The sequence below is a fragment of the Akebia trifoliata genome, chromosome 12, assembly GCF_017979445.1.
Source record: "Akebia trifoliata isolate Shusen 1 chromosome 12, ASM1797944v1, whole genome shotgun sequence".
NCBI lineage: Eukaryota > Viridiplantae > Streptophyta > Magnoliopsida > Ranunculales > Lardizabalaceae > Akebia > Akebia trifoliata.
Genome location: NC_141386.1, coordinates 29,155,817 through 29,178,346, shown reverse-complemented (window position 1 = coordinate 29,178,346; position 22,530 = coordinate 29,155,817). Strand labels below are relative to the sequence as shown.

General features: G+C 35.8%; 2 protein-coding genes across 2 annotated transcripts; both read left to right on the top strand.

Annotated features, from left to right (window-relative positions):
- The first annotated feature begins 1,762 nt into the window (after nucleotides 1-1,762).
- On the top strand, nucleotides 1,763-3,082 carry LOC147389338 (large ribosomal subunit protein uL24c-like). Its single transcript, XM_086419764.1, has 5 exons — nucleotides 1,763-1,894; nucleotides 1,998-2,162; nucleotides 2,305-2,460; nucleotides 2,499-2,510; nucleotides 2,624-3,082. Exons 1-5 carry the CDS (start codon nucleotides 1,763-1,765, stop codon nucleotides 2,822-2,824), a joined length of 666 nt encoding a protein of 221 aa, XP_086275890.1. The 3' UTR covers nucleotides 2,825-3,082.
- Nucleotides 3,083-9,273: 6,191 nt separating this feature from the next.
- SBI1 (Leucine carboxyl methyltransferase) lies at nucleotides 9,274-21,459 on the top strand. Its single transcript, XM_086417531.1, has 13 exons — nucleotides 9,274-9,437; nucleotides 12,492-12,580; nucleotides 12,687-12,829; nucleotides 13,272-13,319; nucleotides 13,624-13,705; nucleotides 15,431-15,533; nucleotides 16,610-16,730; nucleotides 16,865-16,912; nucleotides 18,243-18,326; nucleotides 18,668-18,732; nucleotides 20,454-20,505; nucleotides 20,924-20,962; nucleotides 21,035-21,459. Exons 1-13 carry the CDS (start codon nucleotides 9,358-9,360, stop codon nucleotides 21,107-21,109), a joined length of 1,029 nt encoding a protein of 342 aa, XP_086273657.1. The 5' UTR covers nucleotides 9,274-9,357; the 3' UTR covers nucleotides 21,110-21,459.
- The last annotated feature ends 1,071 nt before the right edge of the window (nucleotides 21,460-22,530 follow it).

Below are 22,530 nucleotides of genomic sequence, written 5' to 3'. Positions count from 1 at the left end.
GCCGTCGCCGTCGCCATCAATCTCTCTCAAGTTCGATCGAAAGAGTAATTCTTTCACTCTCAAGTCTTACGAAAATCGATTGGTATTTTTTTCTTCTATTTTTTTGTAGTTGTTGAACTTGAAACTTAAATGATTTGGGTTTTTTTTTTTTTTTTATTTTAACTTAAACGATTTGTTACAGAATCCCGCTTGTTATCGTTTTTTTTTTTTTTTTCTGTTGATCTCAAGAACAAGATAGGGTTTTTTAAGAATGTTAAATATGATGGGTTTTGAAGATGATGTTTAATCCCAAATCAAGTCTTAACAAGATAGGGTTTTTTAAGAATGTTAAATATGATGGGTTTTGAAGATGATGTTTAATCCCAAATCAAGTCTTACGAAAATTAATTGGGTTTTTTTATTTATTTATGTTTGTTTGTTGATTGTAGAACTTGAAATTCTTATCAACTTGTATTGAAGCAACCACTTTCACCACCATTAACCTGTTGATATTATATATGCACATTGAAGGAAAATTGATTTTTTTTTGTTTTGTTTTGTTTTTTGTTTGTTGATTGTAGAACTTGAAAGATAATGTGGATTGGTTTATTATTTTTCTGTTTTTTTTTTTTTTTTTTTTCTGTTGATCTTAAGATAGGTATTGAGTGCTTTGACTTGTGGTATTGAGTACAAGTATTAGGTATTGAGTGCTCGATTCTTAGCAAAATAATTAGGAATTCGATATTATAACAAATTCTAGTCATCAATCTTGAGTGGTTCAAACTGATTCTGTTTTGAGAATCTCTAGAGCTTTTGAAGAGTGGAAAAGAGGGAATAACAACTTGTACACATTAGTGGATTGAAAAAGAAAGAAAATACTGCTATGGAACATTGCTTGGTTTCACAGGGAATTGTTGCCTAGGATTTCTTGAATTTTATTTGAAGCCCACATAACAGAATTCACAATTTACCTTCTTCAGTGTAAGATTCATGATTCTTATGGTTAATAGTATTACTCGAATGGTTTAGATGGCAATGGGAATGCATTTGCAGGTATCATATTGAGACCATCTTCTTTCTAGTGAGGCTAGTGTAGATCCTTCGTCTGGTTTGCCACAATATGAATTTAATACTCTAAATATGAATACGTGAGATGCTAAAAGTGATTATACTTGATTTTGGATGTTAGATATATTGAGTAATTGTGGATGGGTTTTTTTTCTTTTAGTTTCTTCTTCTTTCTTTGTTGTGGGGTTGTTTCAGTGGTTCTATTAGATTTTTTTTTAAACCATGGGAGGTTAAATAATATAGAATAATATATGGATTGCATAGGTGTTTGTTTTCTGTTATATAGATGAAACTATATAATTAACAAATTTCAATGGAGCTTATGAAATTTGGTCGAGTATGATTAACATTAATTTTCTGGATTTTATAGTCTACCAAATCAAAATTTCTAACCTATTAAGTAGATTTCAGAAAATAACATAACCCACTTATTTATTTGACATGCTCTGAGTTTGATAGAAAATTTGAATCTTTGAAGTATGAATGATCATTAGAACTTTGAGGTTTCCTGTCCAAAGCATATAACATTCATGGATTATTGCTTCTACTAAGGTCCTGTTTTTATGGGTGAAAGATTTGAGTATCACCTAAATGCAGGGACTCTCAAAGTGCAGTTGCAAAAGTTCCTGTTGTGTTTTACTTCTTTTGTTAGTGGGCTGCCTATCTTGCTTGGTATCTAGGCAAATTTCTGTCTTTTTTGTTGGTAGTTATGTCCATGGGTCTGTGGAGCCCATATCAAGATGAGTCTAGGGATGAGACTTTTAATGGAGATCATCCTCACAAAATTCAAACTTTTGAGACTATGGAAATTCGAGGGGATAAGATATGGGCTCATTTTATCGTTGAGGTAAGAATCAAGGGAAACCCCTAAAGAATGCTGAATTTATGACGACGACTTGTTGTTGTATCTTTGTTTCTTAATCAGAAAACTAATTTTACTTATGATACAGGCAAACATGGATATAACCAGAATGTATATATTTCTTTCCCTAGTCCAACTTCTACAACAAACGACAACGAGTGGGATCAGTTCTTGTAGTCAACCAAGTAATGATGTTGGCAGTGGGGTTCCACCATTTAGAAATTACAAGTCGTCTTGTAGAATGATGGGGAGGGTTAGGTGTTCACATAATTAGGAATATGAACATTGGATTGTTAGGGAAATGGCTGTAGAGGTTTGGATTGAACGGGAAAGTTTGTTGAATTGTGTGATCAGGGCTAAGTGTGGAAAAGAGGAGTTCAGGTGGGAGGGTGTGATTGGAGGAGGAGTGGAAGGAATGTAAACCAAACAGCCTTCCCGGGCTACAAAAAATGCATGTGAAGGTAGGTGATACAGTGAAAATTATCTCTAGTCACGAAAAGGGTGAAATTGGAGAAATCATCAGGATTTTCAAGCACAACAGCAAAGAAATTGTGAAAGAAATGAGCTTAAAGACAAAGCACATGAAGAGCAGATTGTCAAGGTTAGTTTTTTGTTTTTTTTCCGTCATAATATGCACATCATTCATTACATATTCTTTATTTAACGAATTTTCGTAATGATATATCTAAACTTTTTTTCAATTCGGCTTTATAGGTTGAAGCACCGATTCACAGCTCGAATGTGATGCTCTACTCAAAAGAAAAGGAAGTAGCAAGCCGAGTGGATCATAAAATCCTTGAAGATGGAAGTCGGGTACGTTACCTAATGAAAACTGGGGAAATAATTGACAGTAGTGAGAACTGGAAGAGAATGACCAAAGAGACAAAGGAAGCAGAGATGGCTAATTCCTCCTAAGACTCGTTGTAGACTTTCTTTGTGCATGTAGTTACTTACTGGATAACATGTATTTCATTCTCTTCTTGTTCTTGTGTTTTTGGGTTCAAATTCTTTTGGCATCGTGTCTGCCATTTTGCACTCATTTTCTCATCTGTTGTAGATTTTCTATGTGCATTTAGATGCATGGCCCATGTTGTTTTTTTGGTAGTACGAGCTCAAAAGTCTCAAACATGTATGCTTCCCAATCTTTGGGGTAACAATTAGACATGTTCTAAAGCTCCAAGTTTCTCAATATCTAGGATTATATATGTGGAATTCCTACAATTTTTCCTGGGCTATATGGTATATGTAGCCATTAGCCAATATAATCTTTCAAAAATATGAATCCAAGTCTAGGTAAAGGGGTTCTATTGTTTTTGAAATTCAAATAATACAACAATTAGATTGTTGGAGCTTTCGTGTCATTGGTCAAGTATTTATATTTTTAACCATAAATATTTTTTCTAGAGCAATATGAGCAGATGAGGCATGGAGATCAATTTGAAATTAGAACCACACTTAGGAATTTATTACTTAGGCCGTATTCACCACCCCTAACAAGTTAAAATAATCAATTTTAAAAGAAGTTATTATCAACCTCATTCAAATATTCAATATCTCAATAAAAATTATATTTTATAAGATATTTGACCAAATTATTTTACCTCTCATGTGTTACTTGCGCTGCATTAGATTTTTTTTTCAAACTTACAAATCATCACTTTCAAGTGCCACAAAGTCTAGCTTGCATAACAACTAATACTAAGAGTGACTCCAACATAAATAGTCATACTAAGTGCAACTGCAACGCACTCGAGTTCTCGCTTTATATTCGAGTTCTCGCTTTATATTCTCTCCCAACAACTGTTATACCACATCAAAACCCTCCAAAAACACTTCAACAACATACTCGAGCCCTGACTCTTTACTTCAAAATTTTCTAGAGAGAGCATGAGAGGCAAAGAAGAGAATATATTTCTCTCTCTACTTGTTAACAGTAAAAAATGATGGCAATTGTAACACATCTTACTGTAATTGAATTTGTGAAATGGTCTTGCTAATAAGTTGAAGTGATATCTCTTAAATAGGCAAAAATAAACTCCACAATAAAATGCCTAACAAAGATGCCCCCACTAATATGCTGCAAAGTAGAAATTGAAAGAGGAAGCGAAGCCCAAGTGCATTGGAGTTGCTCTAAAATACAGGTTTGATTTTTTCAATTAATTTGGATCAACTTTGGCCTGGTAGATACTTATTCCAAACTTTGATTTTAAATTGATGAAGCTAATCTCCAAAATCTAAATTCACATTTGGCCAAACAATTTCTAGAATCGACCTCACAAACTCATTTTATTTCTATTCTGATTCGATAGAATAAAAAATCCTACTAAAACAGTATCACTGTTTCAGCTCAAACCTCATTCTACTTTAAACCAATTTTAGAGAATTGCGTGTATTATCTGTAATACAAACTAAAAACTATAAAATCAGAGTATGGGCAAAAACCAGATTCAACAAAATCCAAACCAAAAGTCTCCTTTGCTGAGATTCCCAAATTCAAACTTAAATCAAACAAATTATAAAGTAAATGCGAATGAACAATTTGCAACAACAAATGATAAAAAAAAAACCCCAAATTCAAATTTTTTCTAATTCACAGAAATCATTCTCTATTTCATCCACCATCCCATCTACATTGAAGAACAAAAAAACAGAACAAACCCTAAAAATAACCTAAAACTTAATTTATGACGAGGATTGTAATCTATAACCGTTCGTTACTTTCTGCTTCATTGAACGGTAAGATCAGGGTGGAGACAGAATGGTTTCGAGAGTGTCTGAAGGCAGCGATGGCGAGAATCATTCGGTCGTTCGAAGACGGCGACATCGTTCGGTCGTTCGAAATGTAACTTGCGAGAGAGAGAGAGAGATGGGAGGGTTCGTTCCAACTGAAAGAGAGACGGCGATGGCGATGGCGACGGCGACGGCGACGGCGAGAGTGCGTAAAGAAGACGAGGGGTCGTTCGAACGTGATCTCCATTCTATAACTTGAGAGTGAGAGAAAGAGAGGGAGAGGGAGAGGGAGAGAAAAGTGTAGAGAGGGATTTAAAATAAAATAAACAATTTTTACAGAGGGGGCCGTAACAAATTACGTTGTATTTTATTTTAAAACCGTAAAAATCCCGCTGAACCGTCGGATGCGCCTCGATCGAACGGCCGTAAAACCTTGGCACGAAACTTGTTAAACTTGAGGGCCGCTGAACCGCTCCCATATATATATATATATATATATAGAGTAGCGTTCAATGGCCAACAGTTTGGCAAACATTTTGGCAACACATTTTTCAAAACATGGGTTAGAGGTCTTGGAATGAGCTGATTTTTGGTGAGGATGATCTCTATGGTGAGGAGATCATCATCACCAAAAATCAGCCCATTCCAAAACTTCTAACCTCATCAAAAATAGTTTACAAAAAATGGACGGTTCACGATTTTTCAACTTGTAAAATGGGGCTAGAAGTTTTGGAATGAGCTGATTTTTGGTGAGGATGATCTCCTCACCGTAGAGATCATCCTCACCAAAAACCAGCCCATTCCAAGACCTCTAACCCATGTTTTGAAAAAGTGTTTGCCAAAATGTTTGCCAAACTGTTGGCCACGGATAGGGACCCATATATATATATATATGGAAATGTTCAGCAACAAACATTTTGACAAACATTTTTCAAAACATGGGTTAGAGATTTTGAAATGAGCTGATTTTTGGTGAGGATGATTTCTACGATGAGGAGATCATCATCACCAAAAATCAGCCCATTCCAAAACTTCTAACCCCATCAAAAATGATTTACAAAAAATGGACGGTCCACAATTTTTCAACTTGTAAACTAGGGCTAGAAGTTTTGGAATGGATTGATTTTTGGTGAGGATGATCTCCTCACCATAGAGATCATCCTCACCAAAAATCAGCCCATTCCAAAACCTCTAACCCATGTTTTGAAAAATGTTTTGCCAAAATGTTTGTTGCTGAACAGGACCCTTGGAATGGGTTGATTTTTGGTGAGGATGATCTCCTCACCGTAGAGATCATCCTCACCAAAAATCAACCCATTCCAAAACCTCTAACCCATGTTTTGAAAAATGTATTGCCAAAATGTTTGTTGCTGAACGGGTAACCCATGTGTTTGAAAAATGTTTTGCCAAAATGTTTGTTGCTGAACGGGAATATAGGGTCCCGTTTAGCAACAAACATTTTGGCAAAACATTTTTCAAAACATGGGTTAGAGGTTTTGGAATGGGCTGATTTTTGATGAGGATGATCTCTACGGTGAGGAGATCATCCTCACCAAAAATCAACCCATTCCAAAACTTCTAGCCCCAGTTTACAAGTTGAAAAATCGTGAACCGTCCATTTTTTGTAAACCATTTTTGATGGGGTTAGAAGCTTTGGAATGGGCGTAGAGATCATTCTCACCAAAAATCAGCCCATTCCAAAACTTCTAACTCATGTTTTGAAAAATGTTTTGCCAAAAAGTTAGCCATTGAACGGGACCCTCTACATATATATATATATATATATATATATATATATATATATATATCTATATGGGTCCCTATCCGTGGCCAACAGTTTGGCAAAACATTTTGGCAAACACTTTTTCAAAACATGGGTTAGAGGTCTTGGAATGGGCTGATTTTTGGTGAGGATGATCTCTACGGTGAGGAGATCATCCTCACCAAAAATCAGCTCATTCCAAAACTTCTAGCCCCATTTTACAAGTTGAAAAATCGTGACCGTCCATTTTTTGTAAACCATTTTTGATGAGGTTAGAAGTTTTGGAATGGGCTGATTTTTGGTGATGATGATCTCCTCACCATAGAGATCATCCTCACCAAAAATCAGCCCATTTCAAGACCTCTAACCCATGTTTTGAAAAATGTGTTTGCCAAAATGTTTGCCAAACTGTTGGCCATTGAACGCTACTCTATATATATATATATGGGAGCGGTTCGGCAGCCCTAAAGTTTGCCAAGTTTTGTGCCAAACATTTTTTGTAAATCACTTTTGATGAGATTAGAAGTTTTGGAATAGGCTAATTTTTTGTGAGGATGATCTCTACGGTGAAGAGATCATCCTCACAAAAAATCAGCTCATTTTGAAACTTCTAAGCCTAGTTTACAAGTTGAAGAATCGTGGACCGTCCAATTTTTGTAAATCACTTTTGATGGGGTTAGAAGTTTTGGAATAGGCTGATTTTTGGTGAGGATGATCTCCTCATCATGGAGATCATCCTCACAAAAAATCAGCTCATTCCAAAGCTTCTAACCCATATATATAGGGGACGGTTCAGCAGCCCTAAAGTTTGCCAAGTTTGGTGCCAACATTTTTCAAAATATGGGTTAGAAGCTTTGGAATGAGCTGATTTTTTGTGAGGATGATCTCCATGATGAGGAGATCATCCTCACCAAAAATCAGCCTATTCCAAAACTTCTAACCCCATCAAAAGTGATTTACAAAAATTGGACGGTCCACGATTCTTCAACTTGTAAACTAGGCTTAGAAGTTTCAAAATGAGCTGATTTTTTGTGAGGATGATCTCTTCACCGTAGAGATCATCCTCACAAAAAATCAGCCTATTCCAAAACTTCTAACCCCATCAAAAGTGATTTACAAAAAATGTTTGGCACAAAACTTGGCAAACTTTAGGGCTGCCGAACCGCTCCCATATATATATATATATGTGTGTGTGTGTATCATTAAGGATGAAGAGTTTGAAGATAGAAAGATTTTTGGGGAGAAAAAACAAGGGTTTTGGCTACATTGTGTAGCCTTTTCTAACACCCCATCACAAAATCGTGATCAACCTTGAGATACACATAATCATAAATCTTTCTTGTGTATCCCGAGGCAAATGATCTATGATTCTGTGATGGGAGTGTCATAGTATCACGACTCTTTCCAAATACATACTTATTTGTTTGAGTTGTCATTGTGTGTGCAAAAAGGTTTCAAAATGATGGTAACAATTGACTTGGCATCGGGTATTCTCTCTTCGGTGCTCTTGCAATAAATGAGATTTATTTGTAGATCACGAAACCATTGCACAAGTAGTCTTGCAAGGGCTACATGTCTGTTAGAGCAAGCTTTCAACTCATGTAGTTGATCAAAAGGGCCTCCTTGGACACTCTTGAAGCTAAAGTAGGCCATCATGGTAAGATCACCAAGAGTGTAAGATAAGTTGGCAAATTGCAAACACGTTGACATCATCAAAACTTGGCATATATGAAACCTTGACCAAAAGGATCAATGTCCTCAACGAGTATAGGAATGGCACACGACGAACCACCCCTCTGAGGGGAGGAACTCACTTAATAGATCAATGCCCTAAAAATATGACTTGAATGCATTGTTAATTGCTCTATGTAAGTCCCATCAAGATAACTCAAGAAATGTTGATATTAATGAGACTCGAATGGGAGTTGTTTTCTTTTTGAGAGCAACTCCAACCGGTCTATAAATCTTTAAATTTAAAGATAGAGACTACTGAATTTAACCCCAATTGGTCTCTAAAATAGAGAAAGTCCCTCTAAAACATTGTTCACATCTCCAAATATAGAGATCACTCTACACGTCTCCAAATCACTATTTATCTTATTTTAATAACAAATTTATCCTTAGTGTTTTAGAGAAGGGTCGTTGGAGTTCAAATTTGTTTGGAGGTGAGAATCTTCTCTAAATTTAGAGAAGATGCCAATTTTGAGCAAAAATTTAGAGGTGAGGGTTAGAGTTGCTCTGAGCACTTTTAAGTGCCGTATTGATAACAAGGTGTTTAGAATTTTATTGACACAAGAACTAGCCACAATTTCATAGATCCCAAGAAAGCTAAATAATTTAATTCTTGTATCTCATAGAATACGTATGCTTGGTTGATATAAAAAGAAATTAAATTAGATCAGTACCAAAATTTCCAACAGAGATTTAGTAAGTTCCTATGAAATAAGTTAAGAAACATTTGATAAGTTCCCATCTTGTCACACTTTGAAGGTTCTCGTCGAGTCTTTTCAAATAGATTTAGTAGGATTATATGAGTTGTTTATACTCTAAAAAAAAAGTTGGATTTTTCTAATAGAAGTTGAAACTATTTTGTTAGTCATGCTGGAGTGGCTTCAGTCAGGGACACATGAGAGACACCTTGACATGGTAGTGCGCGCATGTTATAGATGAATTTTACTCGTATCTCAGAGAAATGCAGCTATGGGTATGCGCATCCCCCCACGTCAAGATGTCTTTCGTGTGTCTCCCACTGAGGTCATTCCAGCATTAATCATTTTGTTAGGGTCAATTTGGTCATTTCATCAATTTTTTTTCCTTTCTTCCAATTTGACTCTTTAAGGTGCGCTGTGAGAAAAAACGATGGGTGCAATGAGAATTTCCCCAAGATTTGAAGACTGACCTAGAGATCGTGTGAAGGCTTTCTGTCGTTGAGCTCCAAAAAAAAAAAGTTGCAGAAATGGCGAAAACGATGGCCGATTCACATAGCAACACCGCAGCCGTGCAAGCAACCAACGACGACGCTTCCGCCAGCAAATTGTGCGTAATTCCTTTATTTATTTATTTATTTTGCATAATTTTCATGTTAAAATTCGCACACTTCCATTGATATTATTAGGTGGAACAAAATCTCGAATTGTCTGCGATGATTTCTCCATTAAAAATTTGTTATATTTTCTCATGTTTTGTTTGACCCAACATAGACAAATTTAGCTTGTTGCACCATTATTACTAAGAGCTTTTGTTGTATTGGCTTAATTCTTATCATAGATTCCGTATCTTTCAATTAGTTTGATTTGAAACACATTCACCAATTCATATTGTTTTATGAGAACATAGTTTGATCCATTAAAGTTTGAGCTGCACTTATCAAAAAACAACAAAACAAAAAAAAAGTTTGAGATGCTTTCGTCATTATTATTATGGGTTGCGTCTTCTTGGATTGCTAAAATTAATTATTGCGTGGTGTTTATTATTCCACTCCGACATTCAAGGTATGTTTGGTAACACTTTTGAAGTCTGTTTTTTGAAATCTGAAATCTTATTCTGGAAAAGTTGTTTGTTTATCATTTTTAAAAGCTTCTGGTTACAAATAGAATTTTAAAACATAATGGTCATTTTGACAATAATACCCTTTTGTAATTATAATAAATTGTTAACCAAAAAACATAACATGTTATACATAATGAAACCATCCACACATTTAATTTCGATTTCTAACACATCAAACACCCTAAAAGTATTGTTTTCAATTTGAATTCATACTTGAGACATTATATTCCAATAAGATAATACTCAAACAATAAATAATCATTCATGTTCTAGTTGAAAAATATAGGATTTTAGGGTTTATATAAAAATATAGGGTTTTCAAACACGAAACGAGAGAAAGGGGAGAGACTTTGACAACACAGTTGTAGAGGAAGGAAGGTAGAAAAGAAATGAGAGGTAGAAAAGTTAAAAATAAGGGTTTTAAGATTCGTATAAAGAAAGGATAAGTGATAGAAATTAGGGTTTTGAGTAGGGTATTTTAAGAATAAAAAAAATTCAGATTTTAGAAGTTTCATTCAGCATCTCTCTATCACTGGTTCAAAACTTCTGAATTTTGGTTTCGGAGTCTGAAATCTGAACCAAAACAAACGGAAATAAAGCTTCTAAAGTCTGAATTTTAAAGGTGGATCACCTCCATTCAAACTTCAGAAGTGTTACCAAACACCCACTCAAGTCATATGAAGTTCAACAAGTTTTTTTAGCCTTCATCATTGCCTTGTCTCAATGATATGGGGTTGGCTAAATGAATTTTGTTCTTACATTCCACTTTGTCTAGAGTCATGTCTTTTGTTATTGAAAGTGTGCTCATATTCGTAAACCACATTTACTATTTCCAACCACATTCTTTTGGGTCTTTCGCTCGCTTTTTCATAACCTTCAATTTTGATATTTCTGTTGATTGGGGATGCAATCGACATTCGTTGAACATACTCAAACCTCGATTTTCTCTTAGTTTATCGCCTATTAGAGTTACTCCTACTTTTTCCTAAATGCGTTCATTTTTATTATATTTTTTTAAATCTTCCTTGTCATTCCACTCATCCGTCTCACTATCTTATTTTGGTTCCTTTCCTATAAATGTTTTCTAATCAATTTATAAAGCCCTCTGTCGTGTTTTTCTTCAATAAAGCGATGTGTGGTCAAGTCATTAGGATTGACTTCTTTTTTCTATCGGACTTATTCTCCACTTTCTCTTTCATGAGTTTAAGTGTAATCTTCTTGCCATGTTTTAGAAATATAGAAGTCTTTGGCTTGGTAAAATGCGTCATATTTCAGTTGTACAATCATGTTCTCCCAATGTAATACAACTTTGGAAGGAGGCCTCATTGGCTCAACTTTGGAAATTCTTTTATGGGGGAAAAGCGTATTCTTTGGTCCATTACACCGTTTGCAGTTTGTTGGGGCATTTGGAAAGAAAGGAACCGCCATGTTCTTGATGGGAAGGAGGCCTCATTGGAGGACATTTTAGCTTCTATAAAATGGTTTCTTTTTTTCTTGGTGTAAAGTCTTTGTGGAGTTCAAAGGGATTTTCTTTGAAGACTTCATGGGGAGATGGGATTGGGTTTGTGGCTTGTAGATTGCATTAGGCTTGGGTTCTGTCTTTCTTTTATCTTTTGTACTCTTTCTATGGTCACCTCGACCAATTTCAATATATTTGCATTTACCTATCAAAAAAAGAAAAAAATGTTGTACAACACACCTTCATTAGTTTGACATCCTGCCATATGGAATTTACACAGTCTCGGTCCATTTTTAAAGTAGTCAAACAATGATAACAGGGACCTGTTACATTCATTAAATCAAGAAATGTGTAAGAATGTGAATGTCTCTTGGTCTTTAATTTCAACTTCTAAACAATTTCTTTGGCCACTACTACATTGAGGCTCAACGAGTCCTTTATTCCATGATGAACTATTGGCTCTAGTCCTATTTTTTGTTTTTGTGGACCAAGGAGGGAGGGGTTTCAACGGGATCTTGTTGCTACTACCGTCAAAGATTACCATACATAATTTCATTCCACAAGACATGTGCAGCATGTTAGATATTTTTCAATCCACATGAAATAGTCATCCGTGCTCACAATAAATTGATTTTTTCCTGAAAATCAGAAACTTCCACCATTTTTCTATCATCTTGATGGTACTCAACATCATCGATTATTCAGCTGTATAAATTTTTTTCCCAATTAATCAACTTTTTGAATGAAAAACTTGAAATATACTCGAATTTCACCGTACAATACTTTTTCAATGTGCTGCATCACTAACTGTGATTCTGATCATATTATTTGAGGGAAGACTAGGGGTTGGGTAGACCCCTACCAGATTTTATTGATACAGAAACAAAATGCATGATTTTATTGCTAGGAAAGTCATCTCTGTAAGAGTAACAATTCCATTTTATTTCTTATGCTGGTAGTTATCTTATGTGCAACTTAATGAGTTTGCATCCTACTTTCAGAACAATCGTATGTTAGACTTCAATAATAATGCTATTGTTTTTTTATGAGTATTACTGATGATCTATTCTTTGATTGAAAAGATCATGTGTTAACAAGGGATACATGAAAGATGACTACATCCACTTGTTTGTGAGACGACCTGTGAGGAGATCACCAATAATCAACCGTGGTATGGATTAATTGCTGCAAGAATTAGAGTTTGCATGTTAAGTTTTCTCGGATGTTACATTTGACTAAAGTTCCTTGCTTGTGGTTCTGCAAATGACATCTTGAAGGCTACTATGCTCGTTGGGCTGCTTTTCGAAATCTGCTTCGTCAGTTTCTTGATTGTGAAAGATGTATTGATGATAAAAGTTATGCAAAGAAGCAAATACTATCTCTTGGGGCCGGCTTTGATACAACTTATTTTCAGTTGCAGGTACATGCATTTCCTTGGGGCCCCGTTTGGATAGAAAGTAAAATCTGTAGAAAGTAGCTAGGAAGAAAGTAGCGTTGGGAAAAAGTAGCTTTAAAAAAGTAGAGAGTAGTTTCCTTTTGCTTTTTAAGAAGTTAGGATATTTTACTTTTTAAAATTAATTTTCCAAATGAGTACAAACTTACTTTTTATCTTTCAAAGGTAAAAAAAAGTTACTTTTTTAAGTGTATCCAAACAGGTTCTAAATCTTGCATGTGTATCAATTGGGAATGGTTGCCTATTGAGCCTTCCTTTGTGTGTTTGTGCTGTTCTCTTTCTCTAAATTGAAGAAAATGTACCTCTATTTTTGGGATTGCATATTTAACTAGTCAGCATAGTCTTATAAGCATATGATGCGTGCATTTTTCATGGGTTTGATTATAAGGATTTTATCTTTGTTTTACAGGAAGAAGGGAATGCGCCTTATTTATACGTGGAATTGGATTTTATGGAGGTTAAAATTTTGAAATTTTCATAATTTTCTCATGGGTTTAATGGGCAATGCACTAGCTCATCTTTGTGGCATTAGTGAGTGCAATTTTCTGATTTAGCTGAAAGCTTAGTATGTGAAGGAGCTTGTATCGTCTTATCTATGCCTGCCAATCCAAGTGTCAACTTTTTAGTTTGTGTGCCTGACAGATCTAAGTACCATGTTATTATGTTGATGAAACACACATATTTGTTGGATAGTTAATTTTATTTCTGCATTGGTTCATTAAAGGAAAATAAATTTAAGTTCTTTACTTCTTGTGTATTAGGTTACTAGAAAGAAGGCAGCTCTCATAGACATGCGTAGCCAGTTGAGGGACAAAATAGGACCAACGGCATTCATTTCACCAGGTACATGCTTGTGAGTAGCAGTGATAACCAGATTTTTTGCTTAACCAAAGCACAATACTTGAAATCTTGAGATTGCTCTACTTTTGGTCAAAGCTGAATAAAGATTTTGTTGAGGTCTCTTTTACGGATTTTGTCTTTAGATGGGATTCTTTGTGTGCTTTATGATTCTCTGAGGGCTTACTAGTGGTAGAGCTCTTTTTTCCTTGACATATTTGAATTTGGAAATGATGCGGTTCCGTCACCCACATTGTTTGGGAACCCTAAAAGAAATCAGTCAAGTTCAATGTAGAACAAGTGGAGGAGACCACCACCTGTTCTGTTTTCAGCTTTTATATTGTGACAGTTTCCTGAACCAAACACTCTCCTTTGTACATATATTGTGATTTTAGAGTTTCTTGGTTTTGAAAACCTCTTTCATTTGCAATTTCTTACCTTTTTCACATGTATTTTCAAAACTGCACTACTTATCTTAGGAAAAAATTGACGAGTCATGCTATGAACATGTGGGAAGGAGTGATGGGAGAAGACGTTAAGAGAAGAAGCAATGATGTCTGGTAACCAATTTGGTTTTATGCCAGGAAGGTCAACAATCGAGGTTATATTCTTAGAAGTTTAGAGAGAAGAGGAAGAATTTGCATATGGACTTGGAAGAAATATATAATAAGTCTCTGGAGGGTTAATTTGGTGGGTATTAAGGGGAAAAGGGGTTCTGAAAGAGTATATTGACATTAGAAAGGCTGTGTATGTTTGAATTGTAAATAGTGTTAGAACAATGGGTAATGAGATGAGGGGGTTTTCAATTGCATTGGATTTGTACCAGGGATCTACACTAAGTCTTTACCTTTTTGCACTAGTTATGGATGGTTAACTGCTTGTAATCAAAGAGAAATTCCTTGGTATATGTTATTTGTAGATGATGTAGCATTGGTAGATGGAAGTTGAGAGGGAGTAATTTTTTTATTTTATTTTATAGGAAAAGGTTAGTTGTTGGCAAGGTGAAGTTGGATTCAAGAGGGTTTGAGCCTAGGACGTGGGAACAACACTCCACATGTCTTATCAACTTGGCTAAGTTGGCACTTCAAGAGGGAGTAAATTCAAAACTAGAAATCTGGATGGATACATTAAAAAATAAATGTCTTAAGATAAATAGGACTACCACTATATAATCCAGTGCAACTTTGTCACAACATTTCTAGGGGTGAAGCATTAAGATTTGCAGGCTAGAATAACCCATAGAAACACTTCATTCATATTCATAACATGGAGACATTGTTGAGGCTGTGACCCATAAAATTATTGTTGGGTGGATAAATTGGAGTTCTTTGGGAGTGTTATGTGATAGGTATATGCTTATCAAATTGAATGAAAATTTTACAAGACAACGATACATTTTCTATGAATAAATGTGATCTTAATTATTTTTTTGTCTTAACCAAACGTTTAGAAATATTCTTGATCATTCATACTCTCACTAGTTTCCATTTTTTGAAGTTTCTCTTTGCTCCAAAGCTTTGTGCTGCATATTCATAGCGTGGTACATGTCTTTTATTCACTAATATACTTGCAGAAAATTATTAAATTGGCTTAGTTCTAGTCTCTTTTAATTAACAAAAAATGTCACTATTGATGGTTTAGAATATCAAATATCTTGTACTTTGTCTGCAATAGATAAATCATTGGCTTCCTCTTTTATTCCTGTATTAATTAATGAGTTCGATCATGCAGAAAAGGGTGAAGTACTAAGTGATCATTACAAACTACTTCCTGTTGATTTGCGTGATATACAGAAGTTAGATGATGTCATAGCTCTAGCCCAGTTGGATCGAAGGTATGTGCATGAAATGGTTACCATTTCAATTTAATTGACTCCAAAGTCCATTACAATGTTGCACAAATACTTCCATTGATGTTTGTAAATCATTTGATGCCTCTTTGATAAATTTATTCAGGATGATTTAGTTACCCCTTCCTTCAAGTCCTTATTGGCATATTTGTCAACTAAATGTCATTTGTTCCAAATTATGGAGAAACTCATATATTTGATTTACTTTCACTTTGTTGCAGTCTTAGAGATATAACAACTGTTATCTTTGTCTACCGTGGGAAGTGACCTTAAGGTTTTCAATTTGTTCATGACCAACATTTCTTATTACAATAATAAGTCCCAAAATGCTAATGCATGTTGTCCAATGCAAACGTTTATCTCACATTCGTTTTCTTTTTTTGCAATGATTTGCTGTGTACAAATCCAGGTTCATTTTTTAGAGAGCTTCATTGCACAACCCCCCCACCAACTTTTGCTAATGCCACCCCAAGATGTTTGCTAATTCTTTGGTGATTTACATATGAATGGGGGTGAGATCAGGAAAAATTGGTGGCAATAGAATCTCTCATTTTTTTTATTATGTCTTTCCTTGTTTCCACTCACCCATCTCGACATTTTTATCATTGCTACACTCATTCTATAAATATATTGTTTCCTAGTTGTACACCATACCTGCCCTATAAAGCATATCTTATTGCTGTTTTTGTAAAATTTTCCCTTGGGTTTGATTGATGTGTTTGTCACATAATATTCTTGAAGTGTGGCACCTGTTTGTACACCCCACAATAATTTTATGGGTAACATTTTTACCAATCTCTCCATCTTTATGGATAACAGAACCCATAAATGAGAAGGATGTTAACTCTTTCCTCAGTGGGATCATATTTCAATGTTTATGCAAGCTTCCTCTTTGGTTTCCATTTTATATGATTGGGTAATTTTGGATTAATAGACCTGAGAAAAGTTTTTGTCATAGTACTTCTAGTTTGTTGGGTTTACACCACGGTTTTGTAGACTAGGGTCGCCCGAATTCAAGTTGAGGGAATAATTAAGCTACGTCATTTTGATGTTGTCATCAGCCTGCCAACATTTATAATTGCAGAATGCGTTCTAATATACTTGGATCCAGATTCAAGCCATGCGATAGTTGGTTGGGCTTCAAACACATTTTCTACTGCAATATTTTTCTTATACGAGCAGGTTCGTCGTCCTTTAAAACTTCCACCTTTTTTTCTTCTTTTGTTACTGAAAATTTGCCTATCAATGTTGCCTCTGTTTGTAATATTATGTTTTCTCGTTTTGCCATTCAAATTTACTTCAGCTCTGCTTTGCAGATTCATCCAGATGATGCATTTGGGCAACAAATGATAAGGAATTTAGAGGTATTAGAGATTTTCCTTCTTGGTTCTCTAGCCTAATATTCTGATATTATGTGGTAGCTTACTCTTGTTCTTTTTTATTTGTTTTGTATTCTGTCTTAGCACAGTTGTTTGCTTTTATGAAAGAATATATTGTATTTGTTGGGAACAGATTCTGTTTGGCCACAAATTTTTAATTTAAATCTGTTGCCTTGGCTGGTAATTTGGGCTTAGGTTCTAGTGTGTAGACCATCATTTATTGGAGTCAACTCCTGACCAGTTTGTATGTGTATGTATCTTGTTTTTGTTTATAGGTGCATAAAAATGAAGAATTATTTCATCCCATTTTTGTTGATTGTTAGTCCCCAGAATATGCAGATCATTTCTTAGTCTCGTTTTGGTTACATTGGTCACTAGGATAGATTTTTCTACTCAGCCTATAAGACTATCTTTCATGCACAATTATCTCTTAGGAGTTGTTGAATCAACGGCAGTATGTGTGTCACTCAACGGTTCATAGACCTGGTGTTTGTTTAGTTCCTCGTAGTTGAGGTGAAATGATATTTCCTTTCCTGTTGTCATTTACCTTCCTTTGCTATTTGCTCAAATCAACTAGCTGCTTCTTTAATATGTATATTTATTTATATTGTCCATGTGCCGGTAAAGTTTAAAATCTCATTCGAGGCAATATTTTGGTCAGAAGAGAAGCCAAGTTGGCCTTGAACGAAACATTCTGAAACAAGGAATGTTTGATTCCTGTCTTGGTTAAAACCAGAACATTCCATCGAAACATTCTGAAATGGAACGAAACTTTGAATTATGTGTGTGGGTGTAGGCATCTCTCTCTTTCAATGTAAACACAGTTACACACATATTTACTGACACATAGATACATACACGAATAAATTCCAACACATGTAAATAGTTTCATAATACATTTATCATGTGGAGGTGTCAGATGAGCATGTTTCATGACGTCCTCTATCTGTATACTGAGAGGGTTCAAATCTGTAAACTAGAGAGGAATAACCCAATTTAACCCACTTGATTTGCCAGACCCTTCAAAGTGAGAGACATGTCTTGGTAATCTGTATATAGTCCCAGCCTTCTTATACTCTATAATACGTTTATGTCTGCCAATTTCTTGAATTGCACTTAATATCTGTTGTAGAGTTGTAGGATATGTCTGACATTTCCCAGTAACAAATTTATGGGGTCATCTAATAGAGGTTTTATGCTTATTTGTTTTTCGTGTCAAGCTAAAGTTTTAATGTGTAAAATTGCCACAAGCCTGTTCTTTACTGCTATAATTTTCAATGATGTTTCCTTATATCTTGTACAATTTACTTTCCAGAGTAGAGGCTGTGCTCTCTTGGGCATAAATGCTACTCCAACTTTACTAGCCAAGGAAAAACTCTTTCTCGACCGGGGCTGGCAGGTATATTCTTCATTTGACGAGTCTTCCTCAATCATCAATTATCTTCGTAATTAAATCATTTAAGAAAAAAAGTCATGATTTAATAGCGACTTTTTCAAGGAGTAGGAGTCTTTGGTGACTATGCTAGATAGCACGTGGGATAGTATTTCCTCCTGTTCTGACCTGAAATACAGTATTGTGAAACTCTTCAATTAATTGTAGATCAACATTGACTTGTTAAGCTTGGTTTCATTCCAGGTTTTGGGCTTTTGTTTTTTCACTGATTTTGGATATTTCTCTGTTCCTTCTATATATATTTTTTAATGATTCTCGTACACTTTATTTAATGTGTGGTGTTTCAGAGGGCTGTTGCTTGGGACATGCTGAGGGTTTATAGTGATTTTATAGACCCGCAAGAAAGACGCAGGTAAATGATCCTTTTCATAGAGAGATTCTATTGCCGCACCAACTTTTGATAATGCCACCCAAATTCATATGTAAATCACCAAAGAATTAGGACACATCTTGCAGTGGCGTTAGCAAAAGTTGGTGTGGAAATAGCTATCTTTCAATATCCTGGGTAAATAGTGAATACAATCTTCTTTTTTTCCATTCCAAGAGCTCAATGATGTGTGGGGGGGATAGAAAGTTAAAAATTAGAATAAAAAGAAAAAGTGAGTTGGTACATAAGGATGGTAAGGTCCACTAGGAAGTTCTCCATGGGAGCATTGAGGGCAGACGATGTGATAATAGGAGCATGGATGTCATTTATATCAGCATCAACATCAAAGTTTTATTTTGATTCAATTTTGTTTGGATTCAAGTCTTCTCCTATTGTAAATCCGGCTAACATGAAAACCCAAGTGTCGGCCAACTATCACCACCAATGCAAACTTCCTATCATTCCATTCAAAAGCTGCTGGCATGGGATAAAACTCTTGGTAACTGTTGAACAATTGACATACATAAATTTTGAAATATTGTTTCAATTAAGCGCAGGCTCGTGATGAGTTTCCATTAACACTAGATGTCAAAAGGATGGGTACTTAATGGAGCACATCTGGTCATTGGCTCTAATGTGCCAGAGTCACCCTTGCCTCGCTCCTTTGGGGTGCATTTGAATGTTGGGCGCCCCCTGTGATCACTTTTGCTTTACTCTCTTGAGGTGCATCTGAACTTTATCCCTCATGCAGGATCGCTCTTGCTTTACTCATTTGAGTATCTAAACACTAGCTCACACTATGTTTGCTCTTGATTCGCTTGCTTGAAGTGCATTTGACCATTGGCCTCTCACCAAGGTCGCTCTAGGTTTGTTCTAATGCGTGCATGACCATCGGCCGGCACCAAGGTCTCTCTTGCCCAACTCTTTTGAGGCTAACCATTGGCCCGCATGTCAATGTTTCTTTTGCAATGCTCACCTGAGGTGCATTTGATCAATGGCCATTTTGCCAATGTCATTCTTGCCTCGTTAACTCGAGGCCGTTCAACCGTTGGTTATCACACCAAAGTCACTTGACGCCATTCGTTTGAAGTGAATGTCGATGGCCCTAATTCCAAGGTCACTTTGCTCTTGTTGAACACAACTTTGGTAGTAATTTGGGATGCTCAAATCACATATTACCCTAATGTATGCAAATGAATGCCTTAAAGAGTTTGCTACCACCTCACCTTGAAGGGGATTAATGTAGACGGTGGTAGCTAGACCTCCACATCAATATTGCATTCAAACACCACGTAGTGCCAAAAACTCAAGCAAGATGCCATGAGTATGCCAACCAAGCACCAAAATGGCCACAAGTAGCTCCTACAAGATGCTATTGGATTACCTCCATGGCACACTTGACTTAAAGCTCAAGCAAAGGAACCCCGGGGTGTGGTGTAGGTCTAGAAACCAGGAGGAGCTTCCCTCGTATGATGCGTCTCTGCAAAATGCCTTGATGGTGAAGAAGATACCAAGGGGCTTTTGGTTGAGAACACATACTGTAGAAAACTAATCTTAGATGCTAAGGTACCAGGTTTTTTGTTTGTAAGAAGCTAGTAAATTTCTTTGTTTTTTAATTCCGACTTTTTTTTGTGTGCTCTTTTCTCCATTTTTTTAAAACTGCTATCCCTGAGATTCTCATCTGGACTTCTGTTTTTGTTGATCAGGATTGAACGGCTAGAATTATTCGATGAGTTTGAAGAGTGGCACATGATGCAGGCAAGTTCATAAATCTTTACTACCAACATAGAGAAAGGAGAAACATAGGTGTAGTTCTGCACACATTCATACCAATCTGTGGACCTTCCATTTCAATGGGTCCTGCCCAAATTGGGTGTTTTTCTTCTTAGAGGGGCCCACAGATTGGACGGTATGGATTGCATAATATATGTACTACTTGTGTGCTACAAATCCATGCGACAACATCTTTCCCCATGAATTGAGACTAATATGCGCCAATGGGCAGTGTTATTATGTTAGCATCATCCCTAGGACGATACTGTGGTATGTCATCCATGGATGGTTGAGATGGTTGCAAGAGTATACTCCTAGGGATGATACTCTCTTTTTTTTTATAGATAGAATTGATTCTGAAAAGAGGTTTTTTTTTTTGGTGGCCAAAATAATTGGTTTTCAGGAACACTATTGTGTGGCTTATGCAATCAATGACGCCATGGTATTATGATCCCTTCTCTCTCTCTCTCTCTCTCTCTCTACAAAACTGCTTACAATTCTGGTTTTACTGCAGGGATTTTTTCAAGATTTCGGATTTCCAAACATCACTCGCAATGTGATCGATACAATCCCAACAACTTCACCATGAAAGAGAGAGGATGTATGGGTAGTTGTGGCAATTCTTGTTCTTTGGTTTGGTATTTGGGATTTCATCATCATCAATCATCAACATATATAAATGTAAAAGAGCGATCTAGTGTTTGCTGGCAGGTTGTCGAAAATGAGGTGGTGCCGAGCATTTCCTGCTTTGGGCAATTCTTGTTCTTTGGTTTGATATTTGGGATTTCATCATCATCAATCATCAACATATATAAATGTAAAAGCGCAATCTAGTGTTTGCTGGCTGGTTGTCGAAAATGAGGTGCTGCCCAGCATCCCCTGCTTTGGGTTTGGTTTTTGTGGAAAAAATAATAATAAAATGGTTCCATTTCTCCTCTATTTATTATCTGTGGTTATTTTGAGTGATTTTACACATTCATTTTGGGAAATGTTTTCAAATTTTGATGGATTGCCCAGAAGATTTTGGGTTTGGTTATTTCTTTTGTGTGGGATTGGGCATTGGCATTGCATAAAGAACCAGTTCGCACCAATATTCATGTTCAGTTACAAAATAGCTTTTTTCTGACAAGTATGGCCGATAGACTGAATTCATTAATCAACATAAATTATAGATTTAGGTTCATCTTCCGTAATAATCATAATCTCTCAAGGGTGTCAATCATAGTGACAAAGTCAGGGAATCAAGGGTCGGGAATAATTTGGCAAGAAAAAGCTTCGGCTAAATTCAAAAAAATTCTTTCAAGTATAAAAATGTATTTTATATGTTGAATGAAAAAAATGATACTTAAAAATATATTTTAATTCAAATTAATATATATAAAAAAAAATGTGAGGTCTTTATTTTTTACCTTCTCTACATATAATTCATTCATATTTAATAATACTTTTCAATTTCAAGTACAAACAAATACCCATAATTTTCTTATAATTTTGATTTGTCCGAGGTATCCCCACCTTGATGTGGGCCACTTCTTGCCCTTGTTCACCTCCAAGGGTTGTTGAGTGAATATAAGATTAGTACTCAGGCTTGTTCGATACCAACTACGGCAATCCCTTGGTATGGCATACCTTCAGGAGGGGCTCACTCCACTAATAAGAAAGGGCTTTCTATTGTTGGGTATTTGTACGATTAGTTCTGGACTTCTGGTTTTCGAGGGTCTCATACCTAGAACCAGGAACCGATAAAAATCCGAATCAAGGTTTCTAGGTATAAATGGAACTAAACTGAAATTAACTCATTTGCACCCCTTATCACATCATTATGATTTCCCAGAGAGTAATGATTAAATGACCCCCACATGGCATACTCAATGGACTCCCTTGAAACGACGTGCTAGAACCGTAGATCTGTACTCCTTGGGATACACAACCGCTGGCACATTGATTGAGTATGCCATGTGGGAGAGTCATTTTATCACAATTCTTTCCCACATCTTCATATAGGCAACC